At 51.9% G+C, this 13287-nt stretch overlaps 4 protein-coding genes across 4 annotated transcripts; 1 reads left to right on the plus strand and 3 right to left on the minus strand.

Annotated features, from left to right (window-relative positions):
- Positions 1 to 290: 290 nt before the first annotated feature.
- On the plus strand, positions 291 to 2086 carry J4E93_010237 (uncharacterized protein; the record flags this gene model as incomplete). The annotated part of the gene is made up of 2 exons (XM_049348122.1): positions 291 to 428; positions 485 to 2086. The coding sequence occupies 2 exons, from the start codon at positions 291 to 293 to the stop codon at positions 2084 to 2086; spliced, it is 1740 nt and encodes a 579-aa protein (XP_049194656.1).
- Positions 2087 to 6265: 4179 nt separating this feature from the next.
- J4E93_010238 (uncharacterized protein) lies at positions 6266 to 6768 on the minus strand (the record flags this gene model as incomplete). Its single annotated transcript, XM_049348123.1, has 2 exons — positions 6266 to 6374; positions 6437 to 6768. 2 exons carry the CDS (start codon positions 6766 to 6768, stop codon positions 6266 to 6268), a joined length of 441 nt encoding a protein of 146 aa, XP_049194657.1.
- Positions 6769 to 7334: 566 nt separating this feature from the next.
- On the minus strand, positions 7335 to 8930 carry J4E93_010239 (uncharacterized protein; the record flags this gene model as incomplete). Its single annotated transcript, XM_049348124.1, has 2 exons — positions 7335 to 8827; positions 8876 to 8930. The coding sequence occupies 2 exons, from the start codon at positions 8928 to 8930 to the stop codon at positions 7335 to 7337; spliced, it is 1548 nt and encodes a 515-aa protein (XP_049194658.1).
- Positions 8931 to 9901: 971 nt separating this feature from the next.
- Positions 9902 to 10441, minus strand: J4E93_010240 (uncharacterized protein; the record flags this gene model as incomplete). The annotated part of the gene is made up of 2 exons (XM_049348125.1): positions 9902 to 10220; positions 10434 to 10441. The coding sequence occupies 2 exons, from the start codon at positions 10439 to 10441 to the stop codon at positions 9902 to 9904; spliced, it is 327 nt and encodes a 108-aa protein (XP_049194659.1).
- Between the last annotated feature and the right edge of the window lie 2846 nt (positions 10442 to 13287).

Here is a 13287-nt window from a genome sequence, read left to right on the forward strand (position 1 = left end):
CTTCCCAGCATTGGTTCTTCGTCCGAGGCATAGTCTTGATCCTTGCGGCGAAGCCCGGGACCGGTGTCGTGGCCTGTACTCCTTCACTGATGCAGTTAGCTTGGCCCACACTTTTGCTACTAACGAGTTGCTCTCCCCGCACAACTTCAAGTGTTGATTGCACTTTAGAGTACTTGTTAGTGTTAGACTGAGCTATTGAATGTACATCAAGACCCGCGGACAACCATCCGATTAGACCCTAAGTCCTCGCGACAATGCAGTGGCTATGTTTTCTTCTGTTAACAGCCTCCATGGCTAGTACATCATACGCAGCACCTTTCAATGGCCCAACTCCAGGTCTCTATGAGAACACAACAGTGGTAGCCGACGCGGAAGTCAACGTGGCTTCAACCAAGTACGTTTGGTCTGGCCTCGGCGACTCGTGGGCGGTAAGTACCCAAACGCGCGGTCGCATCGTCGAAGGTATTTGCTGAACGATGAATAGAGCGGCGTCTCATACGGCTTCTTCGGAACCACCGACTACGACGGAAACATGGACCACTGCCTCCGCATAAACCACGCGTACGCCCCGCAAATGAGCCACGATAACTCCTGGATCCCCGAAGGCCGCGAACAAGAGTTCCACTTCCAGTCCTGTTCTGGCACCCGCTGGCGACAGATCGACGCTGAGCCGCATCTGGGCCATGTCCAGTTGAACGACGTCCCTGACAATGTCGACATGATCGTGTTACAGGCTGGCGGCAACAACGCGAACTTCGCTCGTGTCGCATACGCATGTATCTTCGCGCCACAAGGAGCAGATTACGGTCCCGAGTACCCCGATCCAAACGGTCAATGTGCTAAGGAACTCGAGGCTACAAAGCAGTACATCCTCGGTACAGGCCGCGACCAGCTTTTCCAAGACGCGCGATGGATCCTCAATCAAGTCTTCGATCATCCCAAGATCAAGAAGAATCCCAAGTTCCGGCTTTTTGTAGTGGGCTACTTCCAGTTCTTCTTCGACGAGGGTGGTGAGGGCGATTGGTGTAGTAATGTAAGCTTCGGTCTGCGGTCTAGCGATCGTCCGAGGCTTACTCTTGCTTTGCGGAAGCGCATCAATGCGCTTATTCGCTATCTGAACAAGGCTATCGAGGACGGAGTCAAAGGAAGCTTCCATCCGGAGCGGGCGACTTTTGTCGATACCGACCAGCATCTTGAAGGTCACCGGTTCTGCCAACCTGGTCACACGCTGTACGACCAATACTTTGGCGACAATGTGTATCTTTGGAACATGTCTCCGAGCGGTATCTTCAGTTGGCAGGGCGAAATGGTTGGAGGTATAGACGATGGCGATGGTAACATAGAGGAAGGACGCCAGCCGACGCAAGCCGAGTTCGAGCACTGGCTCGAGACTGGTAGATTCACCGACGACCCTCGCGAGATCGAGTTCAACCTGACCGCCGCTCTCCAGTCGGGCAACGATGTAGCCGTCGCAGATGATCCGGACAACCTGCAATGGCTCGACATGATCGGCCCATATCAGCAGAACTACCCCGGTTTGACTCTTCGACCCTTCCACCCTACCGAGAGCGGCTATCGTGAGATGGCAAAGGCGATCATGGCAAAGGTAAAGGAGAAGCTTGAGATCGATTTCCCACCTAAACCAGCTCCAGCTCCGGCTCCATCAAAGCCGAAGGCCACCCATTCTATCCAGATCTTGCTGGCCAGCTACGGCGCTAGCAAGTGGTGGAAGGTCTACCAGGGCCCGCAAGGTGTACCAGTCAAACTTTGTGTCGATGATGGCCGCTTCAATAATGCTGTCGATGACGAAGAAAAGTTCGAGAAGTACATGCATCAAAACGACGCCAATATCGACGATCCACCTTTCGTCACGGCGGGCAAGAAGTGGCCTCTCGAGATCGATGGTGAGGAGGATTGTTACTTTGAGTCCAGCGCTGACGGTCCTGGATATCTCAAGTGTGAAGGTGGTCTAAAGCTGGACTTCGCTGCCGATCCGCAAAAAGGTGATAAAACTGTGGCTTGCGGAGCGGTGCAGGGTCGGCTCGATAATGTAAGGTTACATCGAGCGTGGTTTGTTGAGTACTAAGCTGCGCGTTCAGCCAGGCGATTGGATGTTGTTGGGCCATGTTAACTGGACGGCCTCATAAGGGGAGAGAACGAGCAGACGCGTCGCAGGCTACGTTAGCATGCAAGACAATACTCGACGACATGCTGAGGCGATAATATGTAGACTTCTGAATTGGTTACCTTCGGGTATATATCTAGGTAGACGCTGAGTAGATGAAAAACTTGTTGACCAGATCTCCCTTGATCACAAGTCCGTGATGAATTTAACTGAGGAAGTCGCATGGAGATCTCACTCATCGCCAACTGCGCGGCGGACGAGGCTGGTGACACGACGTGTCGCATATGACCCAAGAGTGATAGATCCTGAGCTGCTACTGATCTCGGGCTAGTCATAGTGCGATGTCGCCGAAAGCGCGTGTGCTGAAGCTAAGGACGCGATGAGTGAGGTGCAGAAGACGCGACGCGTCGAGCGGCGTGTGTGGGACATGATTAGTCAGCAGTGCCGGTGTTCGCGTAGCCATCTTCCCGCCCGCGTGCCGCCCCCGCGGTCCCCCCGACGCCGCCATAAGCCGGCCTGGCTCAGCATCATTCTGCGCAGCTATACACATAGAGCTCATATCGTGTCATCTGTTACCATATGTAAACCGCTACAGACCCCCGGAAAGGTACCATCGTACTATCGCGCGGCCATGACGCTGCATCCGCCGAACTAACTAGTAAGGAGCGCTTGCATCTCACGTGAAGAAGGTACGACATCTCTCGGAATGATTAGAGAACTTAGTATAGGCTCGCATTTGCCATGTCATGTGCGCGAATCAATACTACTACTGCGGCACATACTAACTTTGTATCATCACCACTTTAGCACAACGGAGTTTCGAGGCATCGACAAGTATGTCATTATAGAAGTGAAGGCAGAGGTAGAGATCTTTATAGAGATCTAGAAAGGGCCAAAATATATCCGAGAATACCGTATAAACCACTGCGAGGAGAAAATGCAGCGAAGGTTTACTTCTACATGCGATTTCGCGCAGCACAACATGTAAACGCAACGACTAGATCTTTCTTCGCACAAGCAACAAAGCAACATCTACCCCCATTCTTCTACAGCAAACATCAGTCCACGCTACATTTCAGCTTCCGCACCACTCTGCCTTTCCAAAACCCCGAAACCATTATCTCGCCAGTCATCTCTCATCGTTACATCTCCAACCTACCCACGAACCCCAAACCGATCATCACACCAAACCAACCCAAAACCTCCACATCTAGATCATGCCCGACCAAAACATTCCTAACAACCCAGTCGCTGCCCGCTGCGCTGCTGAAAAAAGGTCCTGGATCATTAAAATCTACTGTATCATTGCATTTTTCGACTTGGGAATTTTTGGCCTATTCCCGAATTGGTGGGCAGCGAATAGTCTAGCGGTGGTGACCACGTTGTTGTATCTGGGGGTCCGTTATTTGGCGAACATGCATGCGGCAGCCCAGGAAGCTAATGGAGATGATGCTGTTGAGCTGCGAGAGGGTGTGGTGCATAGTATGGTTTCTGGGTATATGGCGGGAGGAGATGGTGAGGCGCGCGTTGATGATGCGGAGAGAAGTCAAGATGCAGAGGACAACAACGAAGATGATGATGCGGAGAGATTTGAAGATGCCGAGGATAGCAACGACGATGATGATGGAGAAGACGAACATGAAGAGCACGGCGAGCAGCCAGAAGAAGCGGAGATCGAGGAAGGAGACGCTCACGAAATCCGTTCAACGCAGATTCACATTCACATACACCAGGGTGGAAGCATGTACATCAACATGATGCAGGGCGGAACGTTGCATGTTAATGTTTTCGGGGAGGTGGAAGGTTTGGAGTAAGAATGACGATAGTGGGGGTAGAATGGGACAGATGAAGGGGATAATAAGATGGAAGTGCATGAGAAGGGCAGTAGAAATGAACGCGCTATGATCTCCAAATGCTGGGACTACTCTCATGAGTGCCCGCTCTTGGGTTAGTTCTAGAGATTGTATGGGTGACGTTTACATGTGAGAAACGCTCTTGGGCGCTTCAGACGTTCTAACAACCGCCGCGCAAGCAAGCTTCTACGAATGTACTAGGCGGTTGTGTTGACTTCGGGAGACTAAGAACATGCATCGAGTGCTTTCACCCCAAGGCCTGGTACTACACCACTTGATAGCCTCACAGCGCGAAACGTTCAAGAACTTCCGATGCTTTTCCATCAGCGTGCAACAAAGAAACATCTAAGAATTCGCTCTCGCAGCAAACACCAGCGAAAGCTATATATCATCTTGCCACCCATTCCTCATATCCAACCGCCTATTCTACATCTCCAACCTCAAGCAGATCACCAAGCCAACTCATCTATCAACTACAGATACCATGTCCAACCTCAATACATCCCTTGTCTTAGCTTCGACCCAGATCTCTCCTCACCAGCCGCCTTTGCTCGCGAAATGGCTCATCTGTTTTGCTTTCGTCGCTTTCATAGTGTGTGTAGGCGTCCTGGTGTTTGGTGGCGGGCCTGAGAATAAGACGGTAGCTGGGAAGCACGAACATGGCAACAGGAAGGAGAAGGCTCACGAACTTGGTGGGACAAGGAGAAACATCAAGATGGGGCAGGGTGGAAGCATGCGCATCTATGTGGCGCAGGACGGAACGTTGCGTGTAAACGTGTACGGGGAAGCGGAAGTGCTAGAGGGAAAGACAGAGGGAGAGATAAAGGCAGAGACAGAAGCTGAGTCAGAAGCTGAGTCAGAAGAGGAGTCAGGAGGAGAGTCAGGAGAAGAGTCAGAAGGAGAGCCAGAGGAAGAGCCAGGGAGAGAGAAAGCCAGAGGAGTAGCACCTCCAGCTGAGTTGTCTCGAACGAACTGAGAAGGCGGGAGGTTGTAAAAGTGGAGGCGAAGAGTGTACTCCAATGGATGCCGATGTTCCTTTTAATACTACCTCCTCGCTTTCGTCTCTGAATAGTGATTGGAAAGCAAAGATCATCATCTCATCAGCTGAGCTTGCTCCTCTATCGAACTTGCTTCACCTTCCATAGCAAAATAATCATCAATAGCCTCCGATATCATCCTTCTTTTCTTTCCCTATCGATACCCGCACTGCCCATTTCTAAGCCAGCCTATGCGCAACGCACATCGCAACTCGCAATCACACCGCTACACCTCAACTCAAACATGCGGCGCGGATCGATCGGCCTGGCCGCGTTCTTCAAAACATACCCACTCGCACATGCCCACGTGCATGTCTCACTGAAGCGTCGCGCGCGCGACGCTTTGGTGAGACAAGGAAATCGTCAAGCCTTGTCTCTTCTGCCTAGCAACCATACACGCTATATATCATGCTGCGAATCTTTCATCCATCTCGACAAACCATCAATCCACTCTCTATTCTCACATCTCATCTTCACTACTATTGCCTGAACGTCAGCACACCCGTCTTGGGTACTCCTCAAATCCTGCTTGCTCTCCTCGTCCCCGGTACAGACAAGCACACCATGTCAGACGCGGATCCTCACCTCGTTTGGCAGGTGCCGTTGTTCTTTGCCCTCTACGGGTTTTTAGTCCTCTTTGTACATTATCACGAGTCCGCGGCCACTTCACCAACAAGACAGTCCCTGCGAACAGATGCAGACCCAGAGCAAACGTATCCCGACCGTGAAACGAAGTGCTGCGGCCAAACATATCCCTACACACATCTATACATTTACCAACGCCTCCTATCCATCGACCGACCACAGCCCTCCATCCGAGAACCATGTCTCCATTGCCGCTATCGGAGCGCGAACGGCGACCATTACGGCAGTAACTAAGACCATCACCATGCGCTTTAAGATGGGTGAAGCGATATCGGAGACGCCCAGAACGATCAGTGGATATACGGCGAGAGGGTACCACTATAAAGTTCGAGCTGAGGAGGAGGCGAGAAGGACAAAATTGGAAAGGAACTGATAGGAGGAGTATGGGCATTTTGTTGGATTTGGGCGTACTGGTGATATCATTTTTGGTCCTGCTTTGAAGACCATCCACTCCTTCATCGATCATGGGAAGTAGATACAGTAGCATACACATACACACAATATCCTTCGCTGAGTCCGCCATTCTGCCAGTCGCTGTGCGCTTGAGCCGCCTTCCCCAATGCCAGCGCGCTTGTCATTACCCGCACCGCGACTTCCTAAGTGGTTTAAGCGACAGCAGTAACCTCCGTAGGCACAATGCTGAAATCCACAGTCGGGCCCAATCCAGTATGCTTAACAGTCTCGTTACCCGTGTACGTGTACCTAACTTCACCCCTACCACATGTCAGCTCCCACCATCCTCAAACCCCCCACCTCCCAACCAGGAATATACTCACTGCGTAAAAGTGTACTTTACACTGACAGTCGCACCGACATCACTCCCGCGGTTAAACTCTTGCGTCTGCACATCGCCCGGTACATCAATGCCAACCACACCGCAAGATTTGTAGCCACCCTGGAGACTAGTGCCGGAGCAGAACTCCGCATTGAAGGCTGGTTGGCCGGAGGGACCGGTGGGCGCGGTGACGTTGAAGGAGTAGCGGCAGGCGGATGCGCTGCAGACGCTGCTGAAGTCGGTGACGTCCCAAGTCCAGTCCGCGCTTCGGGGAAGAGCTGCGGCGGATGCGCTGGTGGCGAGGAGGGTGAGGGCGGTGATCTTGGAGAGCATCTTGATCGTATGGTATGATTTAGCGGGATGGGTGTATGAGAAGCTTGTTGGCGTTGTTGACGTTGGTTCCTTCTCCAAAGACACGAAACAGAGGCTTTATAGCTCTGTTCACCGTAGACGGGGCCATCGTTGCGACACTATAGTTTATGTCGGTCCCGTGATGACGCACCTGATGCTACGTTGCATAGCCACGGTGCTTCGAGGTGTTTGAGGCAACTCCAGGGTCAAAATCGGATTCCATGCCCCATGACGCCACTCGTATGCGCAAGGCTCCGCTGCAAGGGCACGTAGAACATTTCTATACGACGGCTACGACGTCGCGGCGTCTACTCTAACAATTACCGCTTTGGGAGGGTTGATGATTGTTCCACAGTGCTTACTGATGGTGACAAGCGTCGCGGCCGGTGCCAAGAAGGAGAAGATGCAGAAATAGATCAACTGCAGGTCCCTAGCAAAGTGTACGCTGTTCGTATTGAGTCGCTGCAACCATGCATCATCAAGGCTGACGTTCATGGGCCGCAGTGGAAGTCTTTCTCGTATCCAGTATTGGCACCTCGCACAACACCTCACGTAGGCACTGTCAACGTCTCGCCCGTAGTAACTCTTTTCTTGCTCACTGGTGATCCCGTATAAACATGGCTATCGGTAACAGATCTCATCATGCCAGGACGTCGTTGTGTGCTAGGCAAGTCGAATGGGCTGGCATGGCCATGTGTGGATCCAGGAATCACGAATCTGGGTCTACTACCGGGTGTGGCGACTGGGTCCGCGGGTATCTCAGAAGGCGGAGGTTCCGCAAGCGGGTCGGAGAGAAAGAGAGCCAGTAGCTTTTCGACGATGTCGCGCATTCGGTCGGGGGTGGCATGGAGCGGTTTCTCAGACATGTGCTTTCTCTGCAGTATCGTCAGCGAGTGTCTCGGATGTAGGTTCACGCGTCTTACCAGTGCCAGTTGTGCACCTTTAAAGGTTTGGTGGTATATCAGCTTGTACTCATCGTCTTTCGCCGCCTCTTCAGCGACTGCTTCTTCACTCCGCTGCTGGCTTTCTTCGGCACCAGCCACGGAGGCGCGGCGAGACCTGTTCTGTTTCCGCTGCTGCAAGCCATGCATGCGCATCGCTGCCATGACCACCTTTACCAGTGCATCCTTGTTCCGCGACTCTGTTGTTGGCTCTTCGGGCTGTATGGGTACCGTAGCGACCTGGGACAGATTCGATCGTCTGGCATGCGCGTCGGGTTGACCCTTTCGGCTGAGGGGTCTTGAATCGGAGGTTATGCTCGGTGATCGCGAGAGTGGGCGCGAAGAAGGGCGGGCTAGAAGGTCGGAAGCAGATGTTGGTCTGGAGTCAGAGAGAGACGAGGCTTTCAGATCGATAGAGAGCGACGACTTTCGGTGGCTGTATGCCTGCTGAGACTCGCTCACGCGAGCTGCTGCTGCCGAAACTGCTCTTCCACCCCTTCCTCGCGCCTTCTTGTTGGCTATGGTCGCTTCTTCAAATATGTCTCTCGTTCGCTTTGGTGATGTTGGGGGGTTGTGGAACTCGTGCTGCGGCGGAAGGAATTGAGGCTCGGCGTCCATGGGCAAGTCGATGCTGGTAGCATTCAGGAGATCAGACGAAAGTGGCAGTGCGTGAACTCGAAGCTCAGGAAGTATCTCAGCGTGCGCATTGTCGACGTATGGGGACGAGGATGGTGGTGTGGGTAGCCCAGCCGTGGTAGAAGCGGCGATGGTGCCATAGAAGAGGATCTCGGTCACTCTGGGCTTTCGCCCGTCTTCCTCAACCTTTTGGACTTGTACAAGGAAACCAATTGGCGACTGTGATCGCGCCAGGTCCCACCATTCCTTCGCGGCAGTGTTGGGCGCGTCCACCAACGTAGGCTTACTCAGCAGTACAGCCTCAAACCAGGCTTGAGTAGTTTCTTCCGTCGTCCATACATCTAGACTAGAGCCGGCGGCAAGGTATAGCGGTATCTTGGCGGTATCGACCGTGGTGAGGAAGCGCAGAGACGTGGCGGGGAGGGCTGGAGAAGACGCGACATTTTGCGACGCGAGGCCGACGTCTGTGGATGATCAGCGGTTGTTACTTCCCGATAAATGATGATCTGTACCTTTAACAACGTTGCCGTCGGGTAGCAGAATATCTCCGCTCCAGATGTCCGTCATTGCGGATGTTCATGCAAGTGTTCGGGTCAGGCAACGCGGGATGCAACTCGCTATGACGCGCCATTCGCGCTAACAACACGCGAGGGCACGTGCAAGATGGCAACGTTCACCCTCATCGTGACCATTCTTCTACACGGCAGGCTACATTCTTCGTATCTTTATGACAGTCTTCGAATGCTCTAATGTTTCCTTACGCCATCTCCAAGCCACCGCCGAATTCTAACATTGTGTGGCGAGATGCCTCCATCGCGTCACCTTCGCACTACTCCAACATCCATTTCCACACACTCCACCCTCCACTCCCACTACTCTCCCTTCTCCACCTCTCCTTCCTGCCCAACCGCACAAACGTCTTCCCTTATCTGTCCCTTCATACCACTTACCATCTTATCTATCCACTGCACGCTTTCCTCGTGCGCCTTGTAACGCGCGTTGCAGTCCTTCTCGTTCCGTCTCAGCACATCTCTCTCCTCTAGACATTCACGCAGATTAGCTCTTACAGCAGCCATGTGATGACTGTGCCTGTGCGCTTGGACTACCCCTCCCTGCAGGGTCATGTTAAGGGCGTGTTTGCATGTGTGGAGGGCTTGGGTGTGTGCTTGGAGGGCTTGGTCGTTCGTATAGAGCTCGATGGCGGTGAGTGCGGCGATGATGGGGAGCCATAGTAAGAGGACCCGATTGAGTTCGAAGTGGTGGGGGATGAAGAATGCGATGAAGAGGGGGAAGATTACGGATAGAGCTATTTCGAGGCGCAGTGACATGGTGAGGTGGTATGCGTTGCGTGAGTGGGGTCCTTGCTTTCTTCTTCTTCTACTGATATATATTTACTCCTAAATTCGAGTTTGCTACACACTTTTTCCAAACCGCAGAGATCAAAGCGCACAATTCATTGTTCCAGCTCTCTAGAAGGATTTCCGCGTTACCAGGACCTTCTTCTCATCCCCAAGCTTTCCCAACATCTAATTCATCCTCTACTTCTCCTCGTGGTTCTCTGCCTGCTCCCTCTTCTCGTCTCTCCTCTTCTTTTCGGCAGACAAAATCGAATCCTTCATCTGTCCAAGGATTGTATCTATCATGCTCTCTCTCCACTCTTCGTCTTCGTCTTCTCCGTGCTCCTCAACATGCACCCGCCAAGCATCATCAAACCACCCCAGCATACTCTTCTCCGTTTGACATTTGCTTAGCTCCGCTCTCAACACTGGCACTCCTTTCATAGGGTGATTGTCCCTTAGTGCGGCATTCTGTTGGGTAGCGTTTTGGAGATCGTTCTCGCACGCGAGCAAGCCATGGCTGCATGCTTGGAGGGCTTGATTGCATGCTCGCACGGCTTGGTCGCTTGTGCGGAGTTGGTAGACTGCGATGACGGCGAGAACGGATATGCTTAGCAAGAGGGGTTTGGCGTATTTCGGATAAAGTACGATAAGTAGTGGGCGGAAGATGATAAGGCGAACGACGTAGGCAAAGGAAAGGATTGCCAGGGTTATCAATCCTGTGACGGCGTACGATGACATGATGGGATGGGATCTGCGTTGCTCGAAGGGGATCTGGTCCGTGCGTTCTGATGATGTAGCTATGCTCGATGAGATTGGGTTTGCTGCCTGCACTCATCAAGCCGGACAAGTCAAAGAGCGCATCAAATCACCCCAGTATTCCAGAAATATTTTCGCGTTACCAGAACCTTCTTTCCTTTGAAACGTGTAGAACAGGAATGGAGTTCACTCAGCCTCATCTAATTCTGATCGCATCTCTCCATCATCCCTCTGCCGCTCCTCTTTTGCCTCTTCTGCCTCTTCTGCCTCTTCCCCTTCCTCTCCTTCTTCTACCTGCTCCCTCTCCCGCGATCCAACCCCCCAAATCTTCTCCTCCACACGCTCCGACAAGCAATCCATCACCACCTTTGTCAATTCAGAGTCGTCTTCGTAGTCTCTGAATCGGGCCCACCGACCTTCGTCAATGCTCTCTTTGAGACGGGTCTCTAGTTCCAGAATACGCTGTGCAAGAATATCGAGATTTTGTTCGCATGTTTCGAGAGCCGGGTTCCTTTTATAGGATTTGAAGTCATCGCATCGGGCGAGCGTACACGCGATACCGGATATGAATCGACCTCTTTCCGGAACATTTTCACTGAAGAGGGCGTAGCAGTAGATTGCCAAGATGGTGAGTTTGAGGATTATGGACATCGTGGCTGGATGTGGTATGCTGTAGGTGGTATTAATAAGTCTGTGGTGATCGTGTTCATATATCCACACCTTAGGTGGTTCGTTGCGCTTGCTATCTCCTTTGATCAAGTAGACGAGATGGGATGCGTGATAGCTAACGCCAGCAATCCGAGTTTGACGATCGTCTCTTTCTCCTTCTTCTCAGAAGCACTTCAGAGTTGCTAGCAGCTTCTCTGCTTTCGAAAGTAGTCCTTGCAAAGCACAGGCCACAAGGTACGTGCAGCCAAATGACGTCGTGGGATTACACATGTACGTTAGGCTTTTAACATGTTGATATAGTACAAAAGGGTAAGCGAGGCACTTATTATACGGAAACTGTAAACCGCGCTATCCACCGAGCCATTGTCCACCATTCGACTACCGTACGGGCCAAGGGGGGTTTCAAGAAGCCAGTCCTTCACCGTCACAACGCGATTTCAGCTGTTGTACCATCTCAACTCGATTGAAATACATTGAAATCGCGAAGTTCGTCCATCACTGTGACGTCGATGAGATGAATCAAGCCCCTGACAGCTTTTGGAGCGATGTTGGGCCAATTTCAACATCATGTCACCCCTGAGATGATCTCCGCTGTCAGAGACCCAGATTTTCGCAACGACGGCAGCACCATGGGCAGCGTGTACGTAGGGAGTGCACGGACGTATATAACCTGTATTCTAGGGGGTCTTTTTCGCGTTGCACACGCTGGCGATGCGTGCAGGCTTCTGGTGTTAAGCGTCGGAATGTAGGGTCCTATCCGAGGTCTGCCAAGACTGTTGAATTTACTATTCTAGCTACACCCCACCTACGCCACACCTACGCCTTATGCCAGCCCCTGATTGCTCCCTCCTTCTTGATATTAGTCGGAAACTTAATGTATTTCAGCCCCTGCATCGCTGTCTAGGTTATATTCGGGATGATAGCTTTTTTAGGCGCAAAACAAGTTAAAATACGAAGGATCTCACCTGCTAAATGCTGTCAGATTAATGTTAACACTCATCAAAATACCCCTGATAGCTTTTGGGCGCTGCAATTGTCATGAAATAGCATCTTGAAACCCCCCCTGCGCGGTACGGTATCTAGCCAAGTCATTTTGCCTCATCCATTCTCCAGTATTCTGCCCTAGGTTCTTTTCATTCCTCCTGCTTCATCAACCATTCACTAGCGATCATCTCTCCCTTCCTTTCATTTTACAACCAACGCATCAGTCTTACTTTCCTTCACTCAAGACACCCTCCACAATAACGACCAAGAAGTGACCCGCAATGCATACCGGGAAGCATCCCGCGATAACGCGCAGGTCATTCTGAAAGCGGTCCATAGTCTGCTCGAAGTTATGGCCGCGGAAGACGCCGTCTATAACGGTGTGGGAAAGCACGCACAGAGCGCATAAGAAGTAGTACCCCAGGAACTCAAGGATCGTGACTGACATGTCGGATGAGACTTTGGTGTGGTTGAATAGATGGGATGAGCGTGTGAGTGTGTACTTGGCTTCGCTGGGCTAGGGAGACGTGAATGAATTAGGCGTCTACACGGGCACTGACACGGTGGTATATTTCAGCATCAGGCCAAAGCTTGCTATCTCCTGTTGCCTGTTCTTCGCAAACATTTCTTGTTCAAGCAATTACTGTCTCAATGGCCCTTGGAGAGCAATCAAGAGCGCGTCGTGGCGCGAAAAAACGATTGTAACTAGCGAGAAAGCTGTGATCTCTGTCCACGTCAGAGATCAAACCAGACACCAAAAGAATATGCGACAAATGCTACAGCTTGCTTTGAGCGAGCTGAGCACACTCGCTCTCACATTATACCGAACAAAGGCTTCCAAACCCATTCTCTACCAACGCATGCATAAAGCCCGTTCAATACAAACCGTTCATCTTCATCTTAACCACCACTACAAACCGCCATCCATCCATCCGACCATCCCTTGCACCCAGTCAATCCAGCAACAGTCCCATCATCCACCCAGCCAACCAACAACAAGATGCCCACCACGCATCTCCCGTGGCAACTCCTCCAATGCATCGTCCTCCTCTGCCTCATCTTCAACTTCGTCATGCTCATCTCTCTTTACGAAGAAGCTATTCTGGAACCTCATGCAGATTTGTGGTTAGCTATCATTGCATCGGCTCTCGCTATCTACGTCTTCGTAGGTAGCT

The sequence above is a fragment of the Alternaria ventricosa genome (assembly GCF_023758065.1).
Source record: "Alternaria ventricosa strain BMP 2768 chromosome Unknown scaffold_28, whole genome shotgun sequence".
Lineage (NCBI taxonomy): Eukaryota > Fungi > Ascomycota > Dothideomycetes > Pleosporales > Pleosporaceae > Alternaria > Alternaria ventricosa.